The 27,721-nt window shown below is 37.9% G+C and overlaps 3 protein-coding genes across 4 annotated transcripts; 2 read left to right on the plus strand and 1 right to left on the minus strand.

The window, feature by feature from the left end:
- The first annotated feature begins 545 nt into the window (after positions 1-545).
- LOC135635412 (probable serine protease EDA2) lies at positions 546-19,848 on the plus strand. Its single transcript, XM_065146454.1, has 14 exons — positions 546-877; positions 1,945-2,070; positions 2,647-2,802; positions 5,163-5,345; positions 6,817-6,933; positions 8,430-8,483; positions 8,570-8,641; positions 9,879-9,987; positions 10,140-10,236; positions 14,785-14,879; positions 16,066-16,140; positions 16,948-17,031; positions 17,278-17,376; positions 19,482-19,848. The coding sequence occupies exons 1-14, from the start codon at positions 707-709 to the stop codon at positions 19,526-19,528; spliced, it is 1,485 nt and encodes a 494-aa protein (XP_065002526.1). The 5' UTR covers positions 546-706; the 3' UTR covers positions 19,529-19,848.
- Positions 19,849-21,068: 1,220 nt separating this feature from the next.
- Positions 21,069-22,801, plus strand: LOC135635413 (GATA transcription factor 6-like). 2 transcript variants are annotated; one of them, XM_065146456.1, is made up of 4 exons: positions 21,069-21,304; positions 21,408-21,788; positions 21,914-22,161; positions 22,255-22,801. In XM_065146456.1, exons 1-4 carry the CDS (start codon positions 21,143-21,145, stop codon positions 22,673-22,675), a joined length of 1,212 nt encoding a protein of 403 aa, XP_065002528.1. In that variant the 5' UTR covers positions 21,069-21,142; the 3' UTR covers positions 22,676-22,801. The 2 variants fall into 2 exon arrangements, with proteins under 2 accessions (XP_065002528.1, XP_065002527.1); XM_065146455.1 differs by having other exon boundaries at positions 21,070-21,304; positions 21,914-22,801.
- Positions 22,802-24,717: 1,916 nt separating this feature from the next.
- On the minus strand, positions 24,718-27,581 carry LOC135635729 (uncharacterized). The gene is made up of 2 exons (XM_065147015.1): positions 27,031-27,581; positions 24,718-25,213 (listed from the first exon to the last, which is right to left on the minus strand). Exons 1-2 carry the CDS (start codon positions 27,547-27,549, stop codon positions 24,968-24,970), a joined length of 765 nt encoding a protein of 254 aa, XP_065003087.1. The 5' UTR covers positions 27,550-27,581; the 3' UTR covers positions 24,718-24,967.
- Between the last annotated feature and the right edge of the window lie 140 nt (positions 27,582-27,721).

Below are 27,721 nucleotides of genomic sequence, written 5' to 3' on the forward strand. Positions count from 1 at the left end.
TTACCGAAGTGGAGCTTCCAGTAGCTCCCGATCATACCTTCATATGATCTAGTCCCTCACAAGACTATGTCATGTGTATCGGAGCTTCAAGCTTTTTAAATATTTTTTAATAATTTATCATTTGTGTAAATTATTGAATCGGAAGAGTCGATCGAACCATTAAACATTATGATCGGTATAGTTATGTACAATATTAATTTGATGAGATATTTAATACGATGATATGCCATTCAATCATCCACGTAATCACTATATATTTATTATCATATTAAAAAAATTTACTTCGATAGAGATAAAAGAACATATTACGAATGAAATCAATTCATTCATTGTAGAGGTGGTCTTCGATCAACAAAATATCTCATTTTTAGGGATATTTTTGAAATTAAAATTTCTTTATGATAAAAATTTAAAAAATATTTATCGTAAAAAAAACAGATTTTATTGAATAAATCGTCCCAAAAAAGAATTTCGACGATTATACTGAAATAGGATATCTTTTACTAATGTTTCACGAAGCCTCGCGCTGCAGCGCAATGGGTCGGGACGTTTCCTCGCGTCCCAGCCGTTCGTTGCTCCGCACGTGTCGATTGCTTTGCCCGTGGAGGAAGAAAGGAGTGTAGGTTGAGGCATATCATCAAACACAAGAAAAGCCCCTCTCGAGAACACCCACCACCACCCTTGGACCCTCGCACCATCGCTTCATATGGGGATCTTCTCCGGCTTTGGTTATCCTCTCGCCCATTTGCTCCTATTCTTGTCCTTCTTCTTGGCGGAGTCTCGGGATTTCCTCTCCGATCAGCATCGTGGCAACAACGCCTACCTTACCAGAGATGAACACTGGTTTAATCAGACCCTCGATCACTTCTCCCCCACGGCATGTCTCCTCTTTTCGTTTTTAGTTTTCCTCTTTTACCACTGAAAGGTTCATGTAATGTTTACTGTAAGACCTTGATTCATCACGAATGATCTAGAATCTAAATTCCTTGTCCCTTTAGAACTAGGGTTCTCGATTCATGTTTATTGGACGCGAATGCGAAGCAATCGCGTACGATGCTTCGGGGTACTTTGTAGGAGGGTAATTTAAGGATGTTTGGATTAGGAGAAAGCAAAAGGCTGTTTGACCGTAGACTGATCGATGTAAGTAAAGAGAGCTCCCTTGGATTTTTGATTGACTGATTCCTAGACTTTATTTTGGTAAATTTTCACCCCCATCCGTTTAGAGTTAGAAGCACAAGAATCAGCGTGCATCTTCTACACTGAGCATGAAAGTATTTTTTTGATATATATTCATTACGTCAGGAAAAAGCACACAGAAATTTAGAACTTTGATTACCTATTCATATGTTTATGCCTAATGATATTCACAACTAGGTTTGGCTTTAGCATTAAAACAATAATTACTCGTAATTATCAAGTTTCAAAAAGTTTGATGAGTGGTTTCCCATACTTTGTAGTCATACTGTATAGCTGTTTAGGAGTAACATCTTCTCCCCTAACAGCCTGGAGTTTGTGTTCTTATTATCATGTGACGTGTATTTTGAAATTATATGAAGAGTTCTTTTTAACTTTGTATTAATGTTTCATTTGTTTTCTTTTTTCTGAGATTTCTATTAGTTATCTATGGGGTAGTAAATTTGGCAAAAGAAGTAACTCACAATCTCTTGCAAAACTGGCCTTGTCCAAACTGAATTCTATTCAATTTACCTGTTCTATTTGAACAAGTTTGTTTTTTCCCTGTTATTCAATCTATTAATTGCAAGAACTTTACGAATCAGGGACCTGTAATTTTAAATCCATCATCACTTTGTGGTGGTTTAGCTTCACTGATTGTAAATCATAAGAACCTTCTCCATCTATGTCATGAAAATAGACTTAGCTGGGATCTTCCCCCCTTTTATTGTTTCTTGTTGTTTACTAAATTCATGTGGATAAACTATGCAGGACCATCATAAATTCAGGCAACGGTTTTATGAATTTCTTGATTACTACCAAGTTCCTAAGGGGCCAATATTTCTTAAAATTTGTGGTGAATCTGCATGCAATGGGATTGTCAATGATTATACATCTGTAAGTACAATGCTTCTTTCTATTTATGTTTTCCGAATCATTTTTTTTCTTGGTTCTTATGATAATAAATAGGCTGCTGTAACTCAACGATTTGTGGAAAACATATATTGTGGCTTGTCGACATGTTGGATGCCAACTGGAGGCGTATAAAATTCTAAATATTGTATTTTCATTCGGGTCATTAGCAAATACTGAATCAAACAATTGATCTTATTCTCGATCTTTTAAATGGTAACTACTTCTGATGTTTGGCAATCTCTTTGAACTTCCTATGTAATGTTTTTATGTTGTTGGTTGATTGATTTTCTGTATTTTCTGATGGTTACATAGGCATAGCTGCCACTTATGTAATTTAGTTATTATTTGTTACTAAGATGAAGCAGTTTATTGTCCTTTCTTTATGATAAGTGGAGGATGAGAAATAGAGGCCTATGATTTTCAAGAAGTCTACAATGTTTGTTTTTCCATGTTATCTTTTTTAAAGGTCTATTCCTGTTAGCTCTATTTACACAAATTGGTTATGATTGTTTTTACTTTTTATTACACCTGAATATTAACATTTGCAACAAGATGTAGGTACTAGCAAAGAAGTTTGGTGCTGCTATAGTTTCTCTTGAGCATCGATACTATGGAAAGAGTTCCCCTTTCAAGCAACTGACGACAAATAACCTGAGATTTCTGTCCTCAAAACAGGCTTTATTTGACTTGGCTGTTTTCCGTCAGTATTACCAGGTATGTACCACACCACATCGAGTCTGTTTCTTCTTCTTCTTCTTTTCTGTTCTTATATTCAATTTATTGTTCTTTACTTTCTTTTGAGGGTTTATTGTGTAAGTTCTTTTTATTAACTACTGCCTCCAACTTGTTTTGTGTATGACTAGTGTACCTTCAGATCTGTGTTGTTAAAGTGATAACTGCGAAGCAGTTTTGAGACAATGTTCCGAGTTAACTGTTTTGTGTATGATAATTATTAAGGGAAGAACAGTTAGGCATTTCCTGAAATCAAGCATAATACAAGTCAATTTCCTCTAATGTCATGACATTGGATGCTTGCTGTATTGTGATCTAGGTGATTAAGGTTAAATCATACAAGCAACTTCTCTTCTTATTGTGATAAGGTTGCATATATTGATCTCCCTAGTCTGTCCATTGGTGGTAACCTCACGCTTATGCCTGCTCTTATGTGATGACAGTATATATGTGAAAGGCACAAGATTCATTGGTTTTCATGTCCTCTCATTGTCAAAGTATGTAACTTTTTTATTTAGTATCTCAATTTTAAAATTTACAGCTAGCCATTAAAACTTATCTTATATTTTTCCATAACGTTGCCTTTGACAATGACTAGGCTTTGAGGGGGAGACAGCTTGATTTTCTTAGTTCTTTCTTTTTGACTGACTGTTACTAGTAACTGACACACACTCTTTAGTGATTTATGTTCAGTTATTGACTAGAGAAGTTCCAGCAGGAGATGGGTTCTCTCAGCAAGCCTGAATTGAGTACTGGGGTTTGAGGGACCTACTGATTGACTTGGTCTATTACTTTCTTGCTATTCCATGCTTGCAGTGCTTCTTGATTTTTTGGGTATGCTTTGTAAAGCAAATAGGGGCTTAATTGGGTATGCAATCAATTCTTCATACTTACTTTAACACTATCCGAACCAATTTAGGCTGATTATTGTACAAATCACTTGAAGATTGGGTTAGCCATTGTGATTTTACATGTTCTCTTCATTGGTGCACTGTACTTGGGATCTTTTGGATTCGGGACATGCTTAGCGCTATGGTTTGCAGTTATATGTACAAAGAGACTGTCTTCTTTAGGTCTTATCAAGCATGTCGAATGAATTTACATACTATAATGGTTGCATACATGTGCACCAATTACTTTGTTCAGTCACTCCAAGATGGCAGTCTATCTAAATTGTCTATTTTTTATTCTTTTATGGTTACATTAGACATAAATTGTGTATATGTATCTTTTCTACTATTCACTATGGTTTTAAGTATATGGCACATTGCAGAAGGTAGGTCTGGAATTTGATATATCATCAAACGATTTGACATACATCAAAACTTTGGCACTAGGACTAGCAATCCTGCAGTTGATGCCTCACAGGACCAATAATGGCAATTAGAGTGGAAACTAGCTACTGTTGGTGAACCTTTACGCCGAGGTCGAGGAGTCAGCACGACTTGGTCCAGTCCCCGATGGGTAGGGTCGCCCACGTGGACGCTCGAGTGGTGAGAGCGAGCGTCAGGTCGGGTTAGGTTCGAGCCTCGTCCCCCGAGTGCGATCTTCTCTCTTGGCGAGCGGCCTGCTTCTCCCTTGCTACGCTCCTGCACACAGGTTGAGGTCAGGCGGGGGATTCCCCGACTCGACCCCACCGAAGCTTAAGTTAGCATTGAGTGGAATAAGAGTCAGTTGAATGTGCCCAAAAAGTCCCCCCCTCATTGGTTAGAGGACTGGCTCTTATACCTGCCCTGGGGCGGTCGGTCGTACGCGATCCTTTAGTGACTGTCGACTCCCCGGTTGGAGGGCCTGTACTTTGCAAACGAGTGTCGATCGACCCTTATGGGTCGGCACCGTGCAGCGCTGCTCGGGTTGGTGCCGTGCAGAACGGCTCCGAGGTGTCCGGCACCGACCTGTAGGCTGTACGGCGCCGAACAAGGCGGAGGCTGTGTGGTCGCCTTGTCCGGGTCTGAGGTGTCACACTGCGTCAGCTCGTGTGGCGCTGTGCGGCCCGTCCCGAGTTTTGCGAAACGGCTCCGGGGTGTCCGGCGCCGACCTGTACGACGCCAAACAGGGCGGAGGCTGGGTGGTTGCCTTGTCTGGGTCTGAGGTGTCGCACTGCGTCAGCCTGGAGGTCCTTCGCCTGCTGCCAAGTGGATAGTGCCAGAAAGTGCCATATCAAATGATGATCTCTTAACTATTTCTCTTCTCCCAAATTTTGGGATCAAGAACATATATGCCCTTTTGATATTTCTCTCCCCTTTCTTAACTTTCCATCTATTAACTATTCTTTTGTTCAGTTCTTTTATGTTTAAAGTGATTTAGAACTTACAGTTAGTATTGCTGTTTTTCTTCTGCAGGAATATTTGAATGCAAAATATAATATATCAGAAACTGAGAATCCTTGGTTTGTTTTTGGTGTTTCATATTCTGGAGCACTCAGTGCTTGGTTCCGTTTGAAGTTCCCTCATCTAACTTGTGGGAGTCTTGCAAGTTCAGGAGTTGTTCTTGCAATTTACAACTTCAAAGAGTTTGACCAGCAGGTGCTTGAGATATTCTGCCTTTTATATACTGTACCAATGTAGGGTGTCATTTTCAATATTGCCACATGCAGCAATCCCCATGATTTAGACATGACACAATAGTTACTTGCTCCACTAAAAGCATCACGGCACAAAATTGGCTGTTTTTTATAGAAATTACCCTGCTGTTCCTTAACTATATGTTGACGGCTACTTTTCAACAAGTGAGAATTGGACATTGTTCATAAAATATATTGATAATCAGATGATTAGACCATCCTCTTACTTTTATATTGCCAAATAGTTTCCTCTTCCCTTCTTTCCATAATCATTTTATAGAAATTTCCCTGCAGTTCCATTAACTATATGTTGACTGTTACTTTTCAACAAGTGAGAATTGGACATTTTTCATAAAAGATATTGATAATCGGATGATTAGACCATCCTCTTTCTTTTATATACCAAAATTTTCCTCTTCCCTTCTTTCCATAATCATGCTAAAGTAATATTCTCACTCTCTCCTGCATCTTTATCACTAGTATAGTGCTATCATATTAATGTCGATCAAGCCATAACCATTCTCATTTAGTTGGCTTGGAATATCCTAGGTAACAGTAAGAAATTGGATGATGAAATTAATTTTTTGTTACTAATAATGCCCTTTCATTCCCTACTTCTCATAAATCATGCTAAGGTAATGCCCTCGTACTTTCCTACCTCATCTCTGTGAGCTTCATACAATTTTGTTCTTGTACCAAGGTAAGTCACTCCATTAGCTATCAACATTCTTAGAAACTCATCATTCCCCTTGTTATTTTTTTCTCTCAGATCATTTTGCTGCCTTTTTCTTTCAATTTTTTGTCTTAAAAATAAAAAGTGGTGATTTAGTTTCCTATACTTGTGTTGTAGCCACCACTAGGAATGGGAAGAGGAAGGCTAATTACTAGAATAATGTTAGAGGAAATATAATGGAGGGAAGGATCAATGAGGGCTATTGATGGGTAGATGGGTTAATAGATTAAGGCACATGACGAAGAGAGAGTTTAAGATGAGGAGATGGAGGAATTTGGTGGGAAAGCAGGGCTACACCACTGGCAGTGAGAAACTGGGATGGTTGCTTTAAGGATAGAAGGATCAAAGCAAGAGAGGAGGAGGTATTATTTTTTCCTTTATGGAGTTTGATTAGTCATTTTTTGATATTTTAGTTAAATAATTATACTTAAATCTAGGTCAAAATGTGCATTGCTGCTTGAATCAAGCAAATATACTTAGTTATTAGGTTGTTCTCCAACAAAGCAAATTATTGGTTGTTTTTGTAATTAGCAATGAAGTTTTGGGTTGAAGAATAATGATCGATAGGCAAGTGCGTGGGGGGTTCTTGACCTTTCATATTGTTTTAGTTTCTTCATGTGAAAATCATTATTAAAAATAAAAAAAAGTGAACTTGTGTTTTAATTACTAATCAAATATTACGTCATTATTGTTTTTTCAGGTTGGAGATTCTGCTGGTGCTGAATGCAAAGCTGTGCTTCAAGAAATAACCAATCTTGTTGATGAAAAACTTCAATCTGATGGAAAATCAGTAAAAAAATTATTTGGTGCAGCTAAGGTAATAGTTGTTGCTACACTGGTTTCTAGTTTTGAGAAGTTGAGCTGAATGTGTCTTGTGTATAATAGATAATTTTATTCTTGTCATGTCTTAGCTAGAATTTCAGGATAAATACATATTTTATTGTGTTCTCGGTCCCTTATGTATACTTGTCAATATCTTCCTTATCCATGTTGAAGTCATGTGCCAATGTTTTTCAATAAGTTATTTGAGCTTTATAGCTTTAAAATGGTACATTTTTTGCATTTCTACAATATGGGAAGAGGTTTAGGTCAGTTGGTCTTTTGTAGAGTCTGACTCCATTGGCTTAGTATACTCGACGCCGAGGACCCAAGGTCATGTATTTCTTATTTATGTTACATGGATCAGTTTCTATACCTGCTAAATTTTTTATTTATAAGATTTGACTTGTTGAAGTTCAAGTTTAGAGCAATATGGAGGTTGGAAATTATCCTTGATACAAAATTTTGTGTTCCTACAATTAGGTTGGAAATTATCCTTGATAGTTGATACATAATTTTGTGTTCCTACAATTAACCCTCAAACCAAGTTTGACATTTGACCTAAATAGAAGAACATTTTCCATTGGTTACAATTTACAAATAAAATATATCAGACAATTTTTTTTTCTCAAGCTGTTTGATGATTAGATTTTCCATATAGACATGTTGAATCACTTAAACATTGAAGATTATATACTATCATTCCAATCACTCAAACTAAAAGAAGCCATCACGGGCTACACACAGTTTGTAACTTTTTGTTATGCGAAACATGTTCATCTTTTTTGCATCTTTTTTCTTGCTTTAAGTGATCAATAAGTCCTGAAAAATGATGCTTCCTTGTTGGGTAGGAGTCTAGGTAGGAGTGAAATTCGAATTATTTTCATATGAAAATCAAATGATTTATTTGTTGATGTCAAATCTGTTACTTTTTTTTGTGTGTGAATTTTGACTAGGTTGCAAGTAAGCAATAGTACTAAGAGTATGTTTGGCTTAGTTTTTTGAAAAAAAACTATTGCAACTACCAAAGAAAAAAAATGTTTTTGTAAATTTATGGGTGTTTGATAACTTTTTGAAAGGGATTTTGAGAGTAGTTAAAGAACTTCATTTAGGAGGAGGTCATGACCTGTTTTACCTTGGTTCTTTATTGATGGTCTACCATTTTTTATTTGGTATTCTTTGTCAAATTCAAGAGATATGTATGTTTGTTTAAAGCTTGAGTGGTAAATTAAGACTTCTATTGTCTAATGTATTTTGAAAGATTGATGCTTCAAAAAACTTAGCTGGATAGCAATAAACTGTGGTGCTAGGGTTCTTGAGATAATTTTTTTAAAGAAGCCTTGACAGGTAAATAATTTCCTTTACTTTATGCAATTATCATCAGCCATATATGTATTTTGTCCCATGTTACTGTGATAAACATTTAATTACTGGACTTCTATACAAGTTTCTTTAACATGCAGTATTAGTCATGTTATTATTCATTGACTGCAGCTTCAAAATGACAATGACTTCTTATACCTATTGGCTGATGCTGCAGCAATAGCAGTAAGTAGATTACATAGATAGTGACATAAGTAAGGCAGAGGTTTTTTGGCATTTCTAATACTTAGCAAATGCTTTAACTTTTTTAGTTTCAGTATGGAAATCCTGACGTTCTATGCTCTCCTCTTGTTGATGCCAAGAAGAATGGAAGTAACTTATTGGTAAGCTTTTATACACTTTCCTTAAGTTAACATGAGATCTTTTAGATTAATTTGGCACATTATTAGAATTTTAGATTTTATTAGTATTTAACTGAATTTTTTCACTCATATTCTAAAATAATTAACGTAACTTGTCTTATAGAGCATTGCATGCAGATTGATAGTTTAAGCATCTTCATCAGTATAGTCTGAATGTGTAGCAAGAGAATTAGACTAGAGCCCCTCCCTTTACTTTCTCAAGTGCGATATTTGGACTCACGAGGAATTTCCTAATAAACTATCTTTTAAGACTAATTAACCAACTTTTTTTTTATTTCAAAATACACATTTATTTTAGGAAAAACAGAGGCCCTGGCTCCATGTGATACATGGAATATGTCATGCGGATCTTCTCCCCATTTTAGGATAGGTGGTTGAATTGGGTAGGGAAAAGAGATAGCCAGTTGAGCTACCGATGGGGACAATAGTAAAGATGATAACAATCTTCAAGTGCTAACATATAATTCTCAACTGGATTTTGCTTCCTCTCATTGCTAAACTAGGTTCTTTAATCACCACATAGAAGCTACCTTAGGAAGTCTTCTAAGATTTAGCAGTATTATCCAGCTTTCCTAATAAACAAAAGAACAATTTTAATCAGTATTTTTCTGAGCACAATCTGTAATGTCCCAACTATCAGGCTCATTTTAAGATTACATTGTAATTTGCTGATACATTTCTTTCTATTAAACCAGTTGTATCATTGGCTTTTTAGGCTCTTCTAGACCATAAAAGATTAGAACATTTTTTATAACGTATCACTTTATAATTAAAATTTCAAGGTTGACCTTATAAAAGATATTGTTAATTTTGTGTAATTTAATAATATATATGGAAAATCTTTGACATATGGAAGGAAAAACCAGAGACATCTAATAGAATCAAGCTCTAATGTCTTAAGAAATATGAAATATACAAAACTTACAATTTGATCTTAATTTCAATTTAATTTTGATCAACCTTCAGTGTGCCAGCAACATGGTGAGAATGCATAGCATGATTGGAACTCTACAGTATAAGGCCCGTGCTGGTGTACACTATCTCTTGTTCTATGTTTTTACATATATGCTTTTTTTCTTGTGTTTGGTTATCTGCTGTTACATCTTATGTAAGTAACATTTCATATATAGAATGAGTGGGAGGTCTGCCTCCTTTTTGCTGAAAGAAAAAGCTTTATGAATATTTGTGGTGCTTACAGGAAGTATATGCTAACTATGTGAGAAATTATTATCTTGGAAAATTTGGTGCATCACTTGAATCTTATGATCAACAGCATTTAAAGAACATAACTCCGGGTGAAAATAGTGGTAATTTGTCACCCTAGCTTTTCTGTGTGTGTGTGTGTGCGCGTGCCTCTTTTAGGCACATGCACAAGTTATTTTAGATTTGCTTTATCATAAAAAAAGTTTTTATATGCACTCTTACATTTCATGTGTTAATGATATGTTCTGCTTGATAGCTGATCGACTATGGTGGTTCCAAGTTTGTACTGAGGTTGCATATTTCCAAGTGGCACCAAAGAATGGTACTGTTCGTTCACCAAATATTGATACAAGGTATTCTTTCATTAAATGATCCATGAAAGTGCTTGTTTCATCCTATATCACACTATGATCTTTTTACACATAAAATATGTATAGTATGCCTTTTGGCTCCATCTCAAAACAAGAGAATTAGAGATGTTTGCTTGGATTGATATCTCTCCTAACATTTTCCTCTATGTCATTTGTTTTTGTTAGCGGTGTTAAAGAAAGAAAGAGGCATCACATGTTATGGAACTTGGGATTTCATCCATAAGAAGTTGAAATATGAAAAACACTAAAAGAATTGTGATGTGTCACTCATGAGATTTAGTATGTGTGATGTAGAGGGATTAAGTTGAACTCTATTGGTTCTTCATTGTTGCTCAAAGCAGTAATTTAAGGTAGTAGATGAAATACAAATAATCTAGGTATCAAATCTATTCTGTACCAACGTTATTTATTAGTCAGATAGTCAATCGGGAACTGAATCGGGCGATATTGCCCAGTTCAGTTTGGTATGTGGCTATGAGCTGTGCCATCTGGTACCTATAATTTCTTTTATTTATATATTTGACAACAGTGAGTGGCAGTTGCCATTTTTTTCTGTTTTTTGTATCCTTTGGTTCTTGTGTTCTCTTTCTTTCTCAAGCACCTCTATCACTTTCACATGATCTCTCTTTCTCTTTGTTGCCTTTGCTGCCTCCTCTTCCCCGCCATATAGCTGCTGCTGCCTCCTCTGTCTTGTGTTTCTGTTGTCTCCTCTTCTCATCCAGATTACTGTTTTCTTCTCTTATTACTATGTCTCTTCCTCCACCTCCATCTCCATCTCTGCTCTATTCATTCTCCTCTGCAAGGCCTCATCTTGCTCCTCTTCTTCTTCTCCTCCTACCATCTTCTCTCCCCCTTTCTGTTTGGTTCATGCAATACCAACACATATCAAGTGTCAACACATTGGTTCATACTCAAACCATATCATTTCAGCCGCTCATCTGTATCAGCACCAGACTAAGATTTTAAATCTTGCAAATAAATATACACATATATAAGATAAGATTTTACAGAGCAACATAAAGTTCATTTGAAAGAGGGAAGTTCATTTGAGAGAGGGATGGTTTACATATGACTATGACAAGCTTTTTAGATAAAAAATATGAAGAAATTTCCTTGCTGAATTTGGTTTCTAAGAATTGACAGCATAATTCTTGGATACTACTGTTGTTTGAAATATTGGATATAGAAAGATTGAAAAAACTATCTAGTTAATATTTCTTATTATCAAAATTCAATATTAATATTGTTTAATTTGATGCAAAGGTTACAATTGCATCTTTTGGAGGTTCAAATATATATTTAACTGCTTCAGTACCTAGCTTGATTTAGTTATGGAATTGGAAATATGGTCTTGGTAGAGAAGCAACAAATTTCATAAATCCTATGAATGAAATAAGTAGACGGTCTTTGGATGTTGACAGCAAGGCTCAGGGAAAACCCATCTTTAGCTGGTAAAGAACTCAAATGTTAATAGGAAGCTCCTAGGATTGATTCCTTCTTTAATCATTGTTTATGTACACTGGTACTGTGTTGTTTTATGTGGAGGTGCAACAGCAAAGCTTCTAGGGGCTCATATGAGCATAAGATGAAAATGTTAAATGAAGGAAAACGTAGGAGTACTAAGAAAACTATAGAGCTTTTATTAGGAAGTTCTCAGAGCTCTATTATGCTTGATGGATAACCTAGAACGTCTCATGATTAAAACATGACATTATGAGCAAACATGTATGGTAACAAATAATTTGGTAAAGCTTGTTGGTTATGGCAAGTATTTCATTTGATGTTATGATGAACTAAAGTATTGGTAACCAAGGTTTCAAGTCCCATTCCAAGATACATGCCAGTACTGGTTGAATCAATGGTGGTCCCAATGCACATTGATTCATTTATTGGTTAGTATATACCAAAGAGAAAGGGCGAGAGAAGGGGAGACTAAAGGTTGAAGGAAGATAAGAATGATGAGAGGAGGAGAAGGAGAAGAGAGGAGGCCGAGGAGGAGGATCAAGGAACATGCTATTGATAGTCAAAATATCGATCCTTTCGGTTGTTTGAACCAAGGTTCGCCTTACCGGTTTGTACTGAGGTACCGACTAGCTATTGATATGGTGCGTACCGAGGCATACTAACATACTGTATGTCGGTACGCCTGGGCATATCAATGGTACGATAAAATTATCAAAAATAGCTCCAAATTTTTTTTAAAAATAGAACAAAAAGTTGGATTAAAGCTTTTAAGTTAGAAATAAATATAAATATAGTATAATTTTAGCAAAAATAATCTAAACTAGGAAAGAATAGTGACACATATCTTTTTTGAGCTTTGAGGAGTAGCTTTGTGGTATGTTTTAGATTTTCTTTCCGTTAATATTGAATTATTTACAAAGAAATGATTTGAATTGTTAGATTATTTTTTATACAACTTAAACTTTAAGATTCAAATGAATCAAGTAATCAATCGATAGATATAACTAGTTCTGCCACAAAAAAAAAATGACGGGACTCCACGGGCGGTGGATCGGGATCATCGATCCTATGTATTTGTATATCAATTTGATATGTTTGTCGAACTCAATCTTGAAAATAATTTCACGACATAGTATATTGATACACTGTATGCCATTGGTGCATCGATGTGGTGATTTTCGTAATCTGATCATCGTGAACTACATGTGTTCAAGGTGGCTCCTAATGCAAGGACGATCATAACATGTATTGGTGCGAAGCATGAAGAATGACAGAACTTCTACTTTCGCTACTAATTTGCTGCTCCGTATCATAAGATGAATTATTATACTGCTGCTCGAAGAAGTATGACCAACTATCACCGTGCTGCTATTGGTCGTAAGATTCTCCATAATACGATGATTGTGAATACGATGAACTTCGTTTTATGTCTACGTTGTGTAGGCTCTGTCACATCTGCTTAAAATCATCCATTGCCTTCCCCTTCCCCTTGTATAAACTTGACTAGTACCTCGTCGATCTCCATGATCTGAATCTTGGGTAGCGTGTGTAAAAATATTACTCGGTCCATGCACATATCTCTTGATTAGAGTGTCATTTCTCTTAATCCTCCCAAATTAACCTCTCAAATTTGATCCAATTGATAAATCGCACCTTTGTTGAGTTTAAAAGAGAGGGAAGGGAAGAAAAGGGTTGAAAGAGAGGGAAGAAAAGGGTTTAAAATCCTTTCTTATGGTTCAAATGGTCAAATTGACCGTTTGAAATAGGGCAATCTAAGCCCTTGATTGGTAAGGGTCGAAATCTGACTGTTATCGATCTGTACAAGTCGGTAACAATCAGATTTTGATCGGTACAGACCCCATATCGCCCGATATGGGGTCATGTAATGGGTATCACCTGGTGAAGGTGGTCCGCGTATCGGTCTCCTAATCGGATTGGTATGTACCACCCGTACCGGGCGGTACAACTCAGTACAGTGAACCTTTGTTTGAACCAGGATTCAACCAGATCAATATGTACAAGGCAGTATTTACTGGTTTAGGCTTAAACTAGGACATGGGCCAGGGCTTTTGTTTGGTTGGTTTGATCTGGTTTAATTTCTTTATAGGGGTGATGACTTAGGGTCTTAGCTATTGTTGGACATGGATTAGACTTCCTTTAATTTTGAAGTAGCGGTGAATTGGGGTTTTAGTACTTCCAGGACATGGATCGGGTTTTCTCTTCATGCCGCTTCTCAACTGCCACTCATTGCTATTGGCCCGCATGATTGCCACCGAACATTGTTGGCCTACCCGTTCACTGCCTGTTGTCGGCCTCCCAATACTTCTCATCCGCCTCCTCTTCTCTTCTGTTCTTTTCTCTCCTCCTCCCTGCCACATCCTCTCTACCATGGCACATACCGGCTTACCATATTGACAGGCTGGTATGAATCAGACCTATATCATTTTGGCCAGGGGCTGGTATGGGTTTGGTACGACTTTGAATGATGGCTTGTTCAGTGTCTTCTATGTAATCAGCTGATTGTCATCCAAAATAAGCTTCACATTTGAACGGGAGAAATATGAAAACATTACATCAATCAGCCTTGATATGACAAACTATTAAAAATTATGACCAGGGAAGAGGGAAGAGAATAGGAAAATAATAAGCTGATTGTAATCTTTAATTTATTTATTTTCTCTTTATATAGTTCTTTTTGTTAGTGTAATAGGAATTTAATTAGGAATATTTGATAAGGTTTGGAGTTAATGATATTTCCTTGATGAGACATTGAGTTTCATTATGGCCTGATGGCCATGGTTATCCTCTTGAAACACCTCTTCTTACATTTATTCAGCTTTTGAGCTCATCTTCCGCATCATGTTTTTCTACCTTCGTTACACTTTGCTTGCTTTATTGTATCTATGCTTTCTGTATATTGCATCAAATGTAGAGCAAAATCATATTATTTTACTTCAAGAGATGCACACTTTTTTCTGGAATGAGTTGGAAGCTCTGGATTTTTTGAATTCATCATGTTTATGATTGAACTATATTTGTACATAAACTTTTCTTGAGAAAATGTAGGTACCATTTGGATCTTTGCAAAAACATCTTTGGAGAAGGGGTGTATCCTGATGTAGAAATGACCAACATATATTATGGGGGCACAAGAATTGCTGGTATTCTGCTCGAATTATATTTGACTATTTTACTTGTTTTATGGTAATGAATAATGTGCTGTTAGCCTTCTTTAAATTTGTAAGACATGTTTACATGAGTAAAAACCTGTTGTGCTCAAACATTGATAATGGGACACAAAACAATAGTGAATAGATTTGGAAATCAGTATCCTTTAATTTCATTAGCATATATAATTTGATTTATACCCATACTTTTGTGTCATAGACACACTTTTAGAATTTAGGTGGATGCAAAAATGTGATTAATTTGGGTAGTAATATGTTAATAAGTGATTTCAATTACAAAGGATCATTTAAAAGCCAACACCAACATCCTAGAGAAGAGTAATCTATCTCTTATGTTCTGGAGAAAAAGAGACACATGCATTGGCTAATGAACTTGGTGTCAGATATTAGGTGTCTAATATGTATGTCGGCTTGGACAATTACCAAAAGATAATAAACTTCAATGAATGTTCAGGTGTCTTTAATACATAAGCTCCATTTTGAATAGCCTAGGAATTAAAAAAAACATTTAAGTTATTCAATGATGACTACATTTGCTTCTTTGGAATAATAATAATATAGTCCATAATCATATCGCTGGCTGATTTTGTCAATCATTATCTAGTATTGGTAAGTATGAATTTCTTGTTCAAAGTTCACATTTACACGAACTATTTGTTTAATGTTGGACAAGGGTGGCAATCTTGACATGAAGTTGGGGCATAATCTAACCCACAAATGATCCATCAGAGAAAAAGAGGAGGTGGTAGTGTAGGAGGAAGAGGAGTGGACACCAAGTAGATTGATGGCATCATCCACATTGGTGTGAGGGAGGCGAGACTGAAATATATATATAGAGAGAGAGACTAGCTAACCTAATACATTCAAATAAAAAAATAAAAAATCGGGTGGTGACACCCATTTAGAGGGTTTATTGTTTATTAAGCCTGTATGTATGTACTGGTCAGTATGAAACATTGTACCTAGAGTTTAGTTTTTCTATGATTAGAGAAATTTTGAATATCTTCTTTATTCTTATAAATTGATACTAAAAATATCCCTTTCCATTTTTAATCAATTTTTATCCTTAAAATTTTGTTAATAAGCTAGTTAATGAATTTATGTTTATGTCACTTTTACTCTCTCGAATCTGTATAGGGTCTTTTATTTGAATGTGCAGGTTCGAAGATAGTGTTTACTAATGGTTCACAAGATCCTTGGCGCCATGCTTCTAAGCAAAAATCATCAGAAGATTGTAAGATTCATTGCATTTTTCTTGGTTTATTGTGCTATATTGTATTAGAAAGCTCGGTCTTGGTTCTGTTTCTCCAGTTGAATATTTTTGTGATTCTTAAATCTTAGCAGCTTAAATTCAATCCTCTGAAGATACTCCATATTGGCAATTTGATGTCTTTACAATATGATTCTTTTGTATAATTTAAATAGTGAAGCAGGACTTCTGCCTTAGTTTCACATGCCAATATTATTCTGCACATTTTAGCTATATTTTTTGGATGGAGTTTTATCATTTCATCCTCTGCAGATGTAGAGAATGACAACTGAAATATGACATATTATGGGATGAGGATTCAACTGACAAAGACATCATAAATAGGACATATTATGTATTTGTTTTTAATTGTTGGGACTTATATATTTTACTTTGATTTAAAACAGGAAGTGCTGTAAGCTACTGAGTTGTTGTATGCATACACATGCTAAATATGAAGCAAGTTCATTAAAGCTTTACTTTTGGTTGCATATGCTGCAAATAGTTCAGGTAGTCACCATAGTAATATAAAACAAAATATTCTATATAAGCAATATGATACGTATAAACTATGAAAGGAATTTGGAAAATACTAATCAATTTCTCTTAATCTTGTCTGTATGATTGTATGGTTATTGTTATAATTTCAGAAGAAAATATATTAAATTCATGCACATGCTTAAGAAAAAATTCATCGCTTGTATGACTAGTAAAGTTCTTTATGTGACAATAGTATTTTAGCATGAGTGTTAGTAGCATTACTTACATATCTTATTTTATAAAATTATCCAGTGCCTTCCTACTTGATCAAATGTCATAATTGTGGACACGGTAGCGATCTTAGAGGATGCCCTCAGTCTCCTTTGAACATTGAAGGTATAATTTGATCCTCTCATTTACTCGATGACTAAAGCCACTTGAGTCTTGAAGAACACCTGCTGTTAATAAAGACTAGCCAATGACACTCATAGTGCATTTTGCTTTTGATTTGTTGATATTTAAATAGAGTTGACTGTTGTCGGTAATTGTTTATGATAAAGTTCATAATGTGAAATGTATCATATTGGGTGCTTGGACTGAGGATTCAGTTTGCATGGTCTTACACTTGGTAAATTTTCTTAGGTAATGCAGAAAAGTGCACATCTCCTGAAGCTGTACAAAAAGTGAGACAACAGATTATACAACATATTGACTTGTGGCTCTCACAATGTCAAGCTACAGGTAAGACTTCTGTTTGATCTTACCCTAGTATCAAATTACAGATTTTCAGAGAGTGATGACTTGGAATTGTCTGTGTTCTCTAAAGTTGCATATACATTAAGGATGAGAGGAGGATTTTAGTAATAATTAATTGTTTGAGTGAAAAAAATCTTAAAATGTCTTTTGTATAATATGATCTATTGATTACAAGCTTTAAATATTGATCAAAATTGTACTTTTTGATATTTATCAATCTAGCCAAGGACCAATAATGGATCGTATAGACTTGTACCTTGTGGTATTTGTATTTAGTTTTTATTACTTTTCAATGTTACGAATCTACTGCTTGATATACTAGTACCATTGGCTCAACTGATTGTCAAAAATTGGTGTCAAGCGAATCCTTGTATGTGGTGATATCCTAAATACTTGGTAACTACGAGGCTAAGATGAAGTCAGAACCAAAGTTTTAAATATCAGACTGATACCAGTTTTGATTACCTATAGGACCAGTATGCATTGGACCAGCACACTGAGTAGTATGTCGACCTATACTGTTTGATTATTATTGAATAAATAAAAAAATAAACCTTATATGAACCAGTGTCCAGCTTAATGTTTAGATATTGGTATTTGGTCAGATTAGTAAATATTGTTGGTATGTACTGGTTGGAACTATGTTTGCAACACTTATCCACCACTCCAAGAAAATGGAGCAATTTGCAACCACCCAAAATACCATCAGGGTTTTCCTCAGTGCTATCCAATAGAATGTAGCAGCAAGTATTAACCCCAGCAGTTCTTTTATGAATTCCTCGTTTGCATCAATGTATTATATTAAAATATTATGGCTTGTTAATGTGAACGTAGGAAATATATGAGCTCTGTTAAGGTTGATACCGTTAATCAGCTTGAGACCCATCAAATCTATTTTTGGTAAACTAGGATCAGGATCAGGGTGGGGGGCTCTTAGAGAGCAGTTAAAGGTAAACTAATGAACAGCACTGTTTTCTAATTCACATTCATTTCTGTGACATCTACCATTGCCTGTTATTTCTTATATAATTCCTTTTCCCTCGATCTTATGGCATGTTATAATTTTATTATTTCTTATTTAATTCCTTTTCCATCAAATATCAAAAGAAACCTATATATATGATGCTGATTTACCATAAAAATACCACTATTCAAAAGCTGGACCTTTTGGATCTTACAAGATTATATGTTTAAGCTTTGACTTCAAACTGATTAAACCAATTTTATGTCAATTCAAACACTATCTTTGCCCATGAGACTTCCTACCTGAGAATATTATATGCCTTATAACCTTGTACTGGTTGGGTAAAAGGTTAGCAATATTTTACTTGTTTGGTGCTTATTGTTCAAAAGATTCTGCATTTGTAGTTCTCCAACACTATCATTTCTGTTCGGATTCAGTTATTGCACTGCATCAGATATTGAGAAAAGAGCGGCAGCTTTAGGTAGGATTAGGGTCGTGACAATTTTATGATATATATGATTTAAAATATATTAACCAGGTTAAACTTGGGTTGGGTTACAATTGGCCTGCCTGAGTTGCAGCCCTGGCCAGGATTACAAGCTTAACAGAAATCTTAATCATGCATAGTCTGTTCCAAGTAAGCTTGGTTAGATGACTAAATTTTGGAATTCTTGACCAGAACAGCACACGTTTGAACTCCATAAACATGTTCAGACTGCATCCAACAAGGAAGCATCCCATTTTTGTGTATCTTCAGCATGTTTTATAGAGCCTTTGTTTGACCACTACTGTATAACTATGGAAATGTGAAGTTCGCGATTTCTTTTTATGCTGAACTCACTGCTAACACAAAAATAGATGAAAAGGTATTTTCATATTGTAATTATAGAGCCTGTGAGGTTTACCCTCTTTGTTGGATAAGTACAATATTTGACCGAGCTGCTTGCTGGCTCCCAGTGCAGATTAGATGTTTTGTGCTGTATCAGGGTTCCTGCAGTTGTGAAGTACATCAAATTCTGGAACTCATATAATACTTGAATCCTTGAAGCAAGTTCTTTTTTTTTTTCTTTTGCTAATCTCTCATCCAATGTTAGCTGGTTAGTTTAGTGTAATCCTGTTATTTCAGGACCTGGTGGTGATGAACCTGCACTGAGGATGACTGCGAGTTCCTGATTGCTTGCCCAAGTCGAAATGATTTTGGTTTTTCAATTTATCATGACTGATGAATTGAAGATATCGGGCAGTAAATGTTCTGAAAGGACTATATAGTTTGCTAAATACTTGAAAAATTCATAGTGGTTGCCAAATAGGCAAAGTTGTATCCATCACGTATCCCTTCACCTGCTTTATAGTCCCAGGGAAGCCGCCTTCTTGGCTTTGCTACTCTTGCCCTGTAATCACAGTACTAAACAAATTTGTGGAGAGGGAAGAAGAGGTTGCCTCGTATTCAAAGATGACAATCAAATCAATCAATTCAGTCTCGTACTTCAAAACTTGTTGATAGTCGTTGACAGCATTAGCTAAAGATAACCTGGCAATATACCTCTTTATTCTTTGTTCTGTGTTTTGGCCCTTGTGTCAGCCGTTTGGTTATTGACAAATCTGATCCATCGATCTGGTTCGGATAGACACGTCAGGATTTGAAATTGTCATCTCTACTCGAACCAGCCTTCTCAAGGCTTCAGATTGGGATGCTTTGGTCGTGATAAGTGGCAGGAGTTGCTTTTGGATCGTCTCACCCTCTTTCTGTAAGTGGAATTTTGTAGTTCGTTTTGAATTCAATTTTCATCTCCAATCACTCGATGCAGATATATCTTTTCTTACTTAGGTTACCTACAAAACGTGACCTACATATCAAAGAGTCCACAAGTCACAGGTAAACACCTTACATATATGTACTAAGAGAGAAATAAGTCACAGCATGAATCATTTTACTTATCCTTGCACGAAACAAACTCATGAAGCATTACTAAGAAAAGTATAGGAAGATCAATAATGTGAAACATTTTCCTTGGCAGCCTTCTACTCAAATCATGGGGAAAGAGTGTTGTAGGATGAGAGCAAAGTGCTTTTACATGCGTGCTATATCGAATCTAACCTGTGGGGTAATTTTTCTTCCTGTCATATATATATATATATATATAGTCGCGAATGACTTAAATTAATTACTGGTATTCTCGTCATTATGAAAGATATTGAGGGCATCTCCGTCAACCCATATCTTACGGATGCAAAGTTGGTGTGGCGGCGGTTCCGTTTCGAAAGACCGTTCCGTGTTCGATCGATTTCGAAGTGTCCGATTGTTGTCATCTCCCTAGTTGGTTACCCGCTTTCTGATTGGAGAAACCGTGACCCCTGGGCGGGACCCGCGATGTCTCCACCGTTGGCTCCATTCACTAGTCTACCCCCACCGTCCCCAATTGGCGCGCCTTCTCTGCAGTTGGGTCCTCCGATTACTTGAACCACATGGAAGGCGGGTGGTTGTGACACGTAGCTTCTGCAGGTGACGAAGGTAATTCTATGGCAAGTAAATAACATACTATTACTGTTAAATATTATTTAAATATTGTTATTTGTCGTAAAAAGATAACTTACTTAAATATTTCTTAAATCTTATTGGGTCTCAGTGGATATTTATTTAGTGTGTCAAAATCATAGTATGGCAGGAATTAAATAGGGAGACTGACTCAATTTATATAGTGCACACCAAAGAAAAGTAGTGGTGAAAATGTATGTTTGCATTTGGATGGTTGACTTGGAGTGCTCACGGAAATTGGCAGCCGTTTAATGTTCCACAAAACGCTCGTCCCCTTCTCTTCGTCTTCCTCTCCTGCTCCTTCGCTGTCGTCTCCGTTCCTCATTCCTCAGCCTACCTCCATTCCTCTGCCACTTGGCCCGCTTCAGCTGCCGTCCCCTGTTCCTTCTTTGGTCTACTTCAACTGCTCGCAGGTGAGGGGAGATGGAAGGAACAAAGCAGAGAGGGAAAAATGTCACCTTTACGGTTTTGTTGGTAGATGGGTTTATGAGAGTTGTTGTTGTTGGGTGTTTGCAGGTAGAAAGAGAGGTGAGAATGGAGGAGGCGCTGAAACATAGCATGCCGGGGAGCAGTTTATACTCAGGACAGCAGCGGCTTCAACAGCAGCAGCAGAACAAGGTGACGGTGAACGAGGAGTGGGGTTGGGCTGCCGAAAGAGGGAACCTTTTGGGAGAGGAGTTCTCGGTGGACGACCTCCTCGACCTCGGAGACTACGCGGAGAACTACAAGGAATCAGAGGCGGCGAAGGAGGTGGTTGAAGAAGTCACTGCTAAAGCCGAAGCTCCCGAAGCAGGGAACGGGGAAAGAGCTGATTCCAACAATTCTTCTCCTCCTTCCACGAGTTCGACTCTCTCCTTCCAATCACTGCAGCCTCGTCTTTCTGAAATCAGTCTTCCCGTAAGCCTTTCGTTCTCCTGATCGTTAGAATCGAAGGCTATAAGGAAAAAAAAGAAAGCGGTTTTTTATGGGATTTTTGATACCTTCAGAGTGGTTCTTTTGGAGCTTGGCTTTGCTTTCTGCAGGCGCATGATGCTGAAGAGCTGGAGTGGGTATCTCTCGTCATAGAAGGCTCCTCCTCAGAGTTTTCGCAGTGCCCTGGCGTTGCTCACACCACTTCAGCGCCGCCGCCTCACGGCCAAACCGGTACCCAGGCAGTAGCAGCAGCACAAGGTGCATCCCCTAAGAGCCCAGCGGTCTGTGGATTCTCCAACGAAGTTATGGTCCCCATGAAGGCCAAACGCAGCAAGCGCTGCCGCTCCGCCGCCGCATGGTCCGTGTCCGGCCCTCTTGTTTTCGCCGACTCCTCCTCAATCACCACCAGCGCCACCTCTTCCTCCGCTTCATCCTCTTGCTCCTCCTCCAGGAACACCTCCAACTCATGCCTCGTATACGACCGCCATCCCGCCGCCGGCGCTGACCAAAGCTTCCTCCTATATGACGCCACGCCGCCCCCAGCTAAGAACCAACGGCCCAAGAAACGTGGCCGGAAGCCAAAGCCACCAGCGACCGCCGCTTCCGGCTCCTGCGAGCGGCGGTGCAGCCACTGCGGGGCCCAGAAGACGCCGCAGTGGCGGGCCGGGCCCCTCGGCGCCAAGACCCTCTGCAACGCCTGCGGCGTCAGGTTCAAGTCCGGCCGCCTCCTCCCGGAGTACCGTCCCGCCTGCAGCCCTACCTTCGTCAACCACATCCACTCCAACAGCCACCGCAAGGTCCTCGAAATGCGGCGCAAGAAGGAGGCGGAGCTCCTCATCTTCCCTGCCGCGCCACCGGTCCCTTCCTTCTGACGCGCCGCGCCGCGCCCGCGCCCGGTTCGCCTGCCCGAATCGCCCGGTTCAGACCCGGTCGGATGTAAAATTTGTACCGTATGGCTTTTCCCCCCTCACACAAATAGCATTAGCTACCTTTTCTCAGTGTTTTACTGGCAGCTATCTCTGGTATTTGACCATGTGGGGAGTAAGGAAGAAACGTCTGACATGACTGTTCTCTTCTCATCATCTTCTACTATTAGAGATTCCCAGCATATAGAGAGAGGAATAGATAATTAAGCACAGGTGGCTTCGCAGTGGATGATGAGAGAACACTTGAAATGGGATTGGTTTTAGCAGTCTTTGTATATTCCTTGGTGTCTGCTCTGTTCTCTGTGGCCGCGTCTGTTTTCTTTGGGTGCACAAGTACTGTTTGTTATTATGCTTCTTGGGGACTGCGTAGCATTTGGCTGATTCCTCGTGAATGCATATGGGAATCACGCAACAATTGTACGACTCTGCTCGGTTAGAGCTTGCATCTCGCTCTCTCTGTATCAGAAGAGAGGAAAAAACTGAGCTGTTCATACCATGTATGCTGTCATTTGATGACACCATGTCCTTCCATCTCTCACTAAACACCCCCCCCCCCCCCCCTCTAGTGGGAGAAGCTCACTCTCATGCTAATTCCATGAGCTATCCACCTTTCGTTCTACATCGTTTGTTTGTTTGCTTGTGGAAATTTGTGGGGTATATCCATTAAGGACTTTGATGAAGAAGTTATGGGTGAGCAGTACTTCAAGCTTTGCACCATGAACCGAAACCCGTGGCTGATGGTACTTGGATTTCTGTTCTTGTGATGTGCATGCGTGCAGAAACCAGCCAAATGGTGGGCGCTCACCGTTCTTGACACCAGGAGGAAGAAAACATTTATGTGCACAGAGGACTAAGATACTATTTTGTCCTTGTCAAGAGACTGTTTCAAATTGTAGTATTAAGTTGACCTTTAGTCAAGGCATAGAGTTGATCAAGTTGTGGCACAGGGTGTTCTGCCATGACAAAATAGCGCAAGATTCGTTTATTTATAGATTAACATAAGATTTTTTATATATATAAAGGATATGTGATGAATGTAAAATTTGAATCTCGGATTTACGATATATTATTAAAGTCTTTACTCGTTAAGTTAATTGATATCTTTAAAAAAATATATTAGATAAAGATTTAAACTCTCAAACTTCGATGATTGGGTTCAATATATCGTAATCAGATTAATGTTTAAGGTGTATATTAGTAGTGATAATGGTTTTGGAATTAACAATTTTGGTTCTGTCAAATTTAGAATTGAAATAAGATCAATTCCATTTTGAAATTATAAATTTTGATTTCGAATAGAACCATATGTTTGGATTGATAAAAAATAAATTAATTTGAATCCAAGTCTTTACACTTTAAATTTGAAATGCTAACCAATTTATATTTTATTTTCTAAAAAAACTTTTAATTAAACAAAAGAGTGCGTACACCCCTCCTCTCATGTAAAGGAAGATCAAAACCATGAAGAAATGCATAATACGAGAGTTCATTACAATGGTTCACCTTCCAAAATTTGCTAATCAATGCACAACACAGTTAAACATTCTCTAAAAATGTGTTTTATCCTATATTTAGTGAAATGCTACAATAATCCAAAAATATACAAAAGGATGTTAGTGTTCGCATCACACTCAGAAAACTACTAGAGAATTACGAGTGCAAATCGATCATAATGACTAGACCGAATCTAGAAACAGTAAATCCAACTCTTAAGCAAGTAATCAAGCAAGAAGGAACTCCATTGGAACAATGTATACTGCTGATCTTAACATAAAACACAAAACAACTGACTGCCTGAACAGAATTGCATTAGCCATCAGCCAATAAAACCCAAAAACAGAAAACTTGGACAGCATAAGCTAAAATATGTATTCAAGAACACCATGCTCATTGACAAAGTGAAGACTATTTTCCAAAAGTCTCCCCAGACTGAGAGAAAGGAGGAAAAAGAAGTTGTACATATCTGTGATCAATACAGAATAGGGACGGAGGCTTAAAACCATGTTTTGATAAGCACTCCAGGGTGCAGACACAGAATATGCTCAATGCATTGCATACATTTGAAGTTCACATCACTTCTCTCACATCCTGTCTCCAAACCCATATCCATCCTGTGTCAACCAGAAAGCATATACATAAACTTGCTAGCGACATGGTTTTCGACAGATATTTTGGTGAATTACACGGTTGGTGCTGCCAGATGAACTCCAACAGATACATCAGAGAAGGGGCATGGCTTTATCTGCTGCTACGAGCAAACACTTTCCGTTTCCTTTGCATTTTGGAGGTGCCAACGGGTTTCGGAGACTTTGCATTCCAGGTATTCCTGGTATTCTGAGCTTCTTTCTTTTGCATCTTGCTAAGGCTAGGCCTATAGAGAATGACTGAACGGCCAATCTGTCCCACAACAACTGATCCAGTTGCCTGCTCAAGTTGTTTTATCACATCACTTAGCTCTCCTGGACAGCTTCCATGTACTTTTAGCTGCTCGAGTCACAAGAAAACTGGTAAGTCTCTTTCTGTAGTTTGTTAATTATGCAAGGCAGAAGCTCAGAATTGATATAATATGAGAACTATGATTGCCATTTATCATATTACTGTCAACAATTCTAGGAAAGACATCATGGTGTTTAGTATCTGAAGTTTGAACCAGATCCCAGAACCAACATTAAAGTAAGAAAAGATTCCTGGAGTTAAACATAACCATGATATTGAGCAAATTTTCAAGCCCAAAGAAAGAAAAAAAAACACACACACACACAACAGGGGACTTGCAGCTAAACATAAAAATGGTGTAACATACAAGAGGTTTCCATCCATATGAGGTTTAGGAGGGTCAATATACATAGCCTCATCTCTACAAGTAGATAGACTATATTTGTGACCTAATTCCTGGTCACCCAAATCATAAAAGAACAACCATGAACCTTGTGTATGAGACTCTTGTCAGTGCAAGATTCAAGGAGAATCGGTGTTGTCATCTTTTTTTTCCATTTTTGCAAAAGGTAAGTGTCGAAGGCAGTGTACGAGCCCAAGACCTTGCAATAAACTATCAAAGTCTTTACAAGCTAGGCTAGTTAACACCTTAAAGAATATATCAGATGAGATTTTGAACCCTCAATGTTTGATAAGTAGGTTTGGTACACCATCACTAGACCAATGTTTAAGGTGCATTAGTGTTATAGTATTACCTCTACAGATAGAAAAATTATTTCTATGACTCGAATTTTGGTCATCTAAGTAATAGGTGAAGCAACCTTATCATTAGACCAATGCTTGCCATCATAAAGGTTGAATCTAGTGCATGAGAGATCCACAAATGAGAGTAGGGTCAATGTACCACCTACAAACAATTTTGACGCATACAATTTGTTTTAGTACAGCCAAAAAATCCTATTTCAATAACCACACAACCATAACTCTTACCACCTTAAATGCCTTAATGAGAGAAATCCAGACAAAAATCAGAAAGAACCAGTCCAGTGTCTTATTTTGTAATGGCCCGAGCAATATTTTGATAAATTGCTCTAATAGTACTAAAAAATTAGAAAGCATCACAGCTAAATAAAGGCAGCATTCCGTTTCCAGTTCAAATCCAATCAAATAACAATTAACTTCCCCATGTACCTGACAAATTAAAATATAAACCAACTTTTGGCGGACTTAACTCGGTAAGGTAACATCATGAAATAAATTATTAAAATTCCTCAAAATTACGAGATTTGTGGAGTCTAGAAGAGTTGGAGTAGAAAAAGTCTTATCAAAGGATTAGCAGTAGGAAATTTTTACTTGGAAATAGCAAATAGTAAGGAAGTGTGGTGCAAAGGATTCAGAATAATGTAGCAAATAATACTAAGATAAGACTGATAAGTTAGTTAAAGTTGCATCTCAGTTACTGTTTTTAGCATCACATTACCACAAGCCTTCGCGTGGGATATGACTAAAATTTAGGGACAAGATATGCAGAGAATAGCGACTCCTACCTGAAGACCTAAAGTGTAGGGTAGAGGAAAATACCATGACGAGAGTAAATATATGCCCTCGACATTTCTGCCATAAAAGAGAAGCCAACACTAAAGATTTCATTCACTCCTGTCATCCATTTACAAGTTTTCAATTTTCTTATTATTGATTGCAATTAACTTATTTTTCTCTTGGTTGAAATTAACCACTAACATCCTTTGCATCTCTCTTTCTCAAGCTACCTTAAAATCGGGGGGAAAAAAATCTTGCATTCAAAAGATTTAAGTCCAATGCAACATCAAAATGCGATTTTTACACAAGGGGCAATAAGGGCTAACCTTGAGGAGCTCATTGGCCTCCAGAGTCTCGACGAAGGCGGCGGCCACGGAGGGAGTCACACCCGACTTACCGACCTGCTGGGACTTGAGCTTCTTTCCCAGGCTGTGGGCGTACGATGCCAGCTCCTTCTTCTCCTTAATGCTCAGCTTCGGCGATGGCAACCTCGGCAACGGAACGGCAACAGCCGGTTCCGTATCATCCCCCGCCTCGTTCTCGAGCTCGGATTCTTCATGGGAATCATCTTCTTCTGGGTCCTCGAAGTCGGAATCTTGACCTCGGAGGTCGCTCTGGAGGTGGAGAGGATCAGGAGGCGGCGGCGGCGGCGGCGAATGGGAAAGCGAGGAGAAGAGGCGATGGGAGCTAGAGAGAAGGAGACGAGAAGAGGAAGATGAGGATGGAGAGGAGAAGGGGAGGAGGAGGAGGAGACGAGAGGAGATCTTGTGGGGGATAGAGGAAGGGGAGAGAAGGAGAGAGGAGTGAGGGCGGGGGAGAGGGAAGCGAAGAAGGGATGAGGCCATTTCGGATCAACTCGGCGTTCGGGAAACGGAAACAACGGGGTTTAGCAAAACGTTTTCTCGCGGGATCAGCTAACAATATATCATGATCACACAATGCAAGTACGAATCACAAAGTCTTCGTGGGTGAGTTCCGACAGGCCAAGATGAAGTGCTTTGAAGCATCAAATCAAGT

Source organism: Musa acuminata, chromosome BXJ3-4 (assembly GCF_036884655.1).
Source record: "Musa acuminata AAA Group cultivar baxijiao chromosome BXJ3-4, Cavendish_Baxijiao_AAA, whole genome shotgun sequence".
Lineage (NCBI taxonomy): Eukaryota > Viridiplantae > Streptophyta > Magnoliopsida > Zingiberales > Musaceae > Musa > Musa acuminata.

Excerpts from the sequence above, each read along its gene's own strand:
- LOC135635729 (XM_065147015.1), bottom strand. The coding sequence starts at position 27,549 with ATGGCCTCATCCCTTCTTCGCTTCCCTCTCCCCCGCCCTCACTCCTCT. Across the intron at positions 25,214-27,030 it reads AGGCCAATGAGCTCCTCAAG|CTAAAAGTACATGGAAGCTG; the intron begins GTTAGCCCTTAT and ends TGACTCGAGCAG.
- LOC135635412 (XM_065146454.1), top strand. The coding sequence starts at position 707 with ATGGGGATCTTCTCCGGCTTTGGTTATCCTCTCGCCCATTTGCTCCTA. Across the intron at positions 8,642-9,878 it reads AGAATGGAAGTAACTTATTG|GAAGTATATGCTAACTATGT; the intron begins GTAAGCTTTTAT and ends TGGTGCTTACAG. Across the intron at positions 10,237-14,784 it reads TCACCAAATATTGATACAAG|GTACCATTTGGATCTTTGCA; the intron begins GTATTCTTTCAT and ends GAGAAAATGTAG.
- LOC135635413 (XM_065146455.1), top strand. The coding sequence starts at position 21,143 with ATGTTCCACAAAACGCTCGTCCCCTTCTCTTCGTCTTCCTCTCCTGCT. Across the intron at positions 21,305-21,407 it reads TCTACTTCAACTGCTCGCAG|GTAGAAAGAGAGGTGAGAAT; the intron begins GTGAGGGGAGAT and ends GGGTGTTTGCAG. Across the intron at positions 21,789-21,913 it reads TTTCTGAAATCAGTCTTCCC|GCGCATGATGCTGAAGAGCT; the intron begins GTAAGCCTTTCG and ends TGCTTTCTGCAG.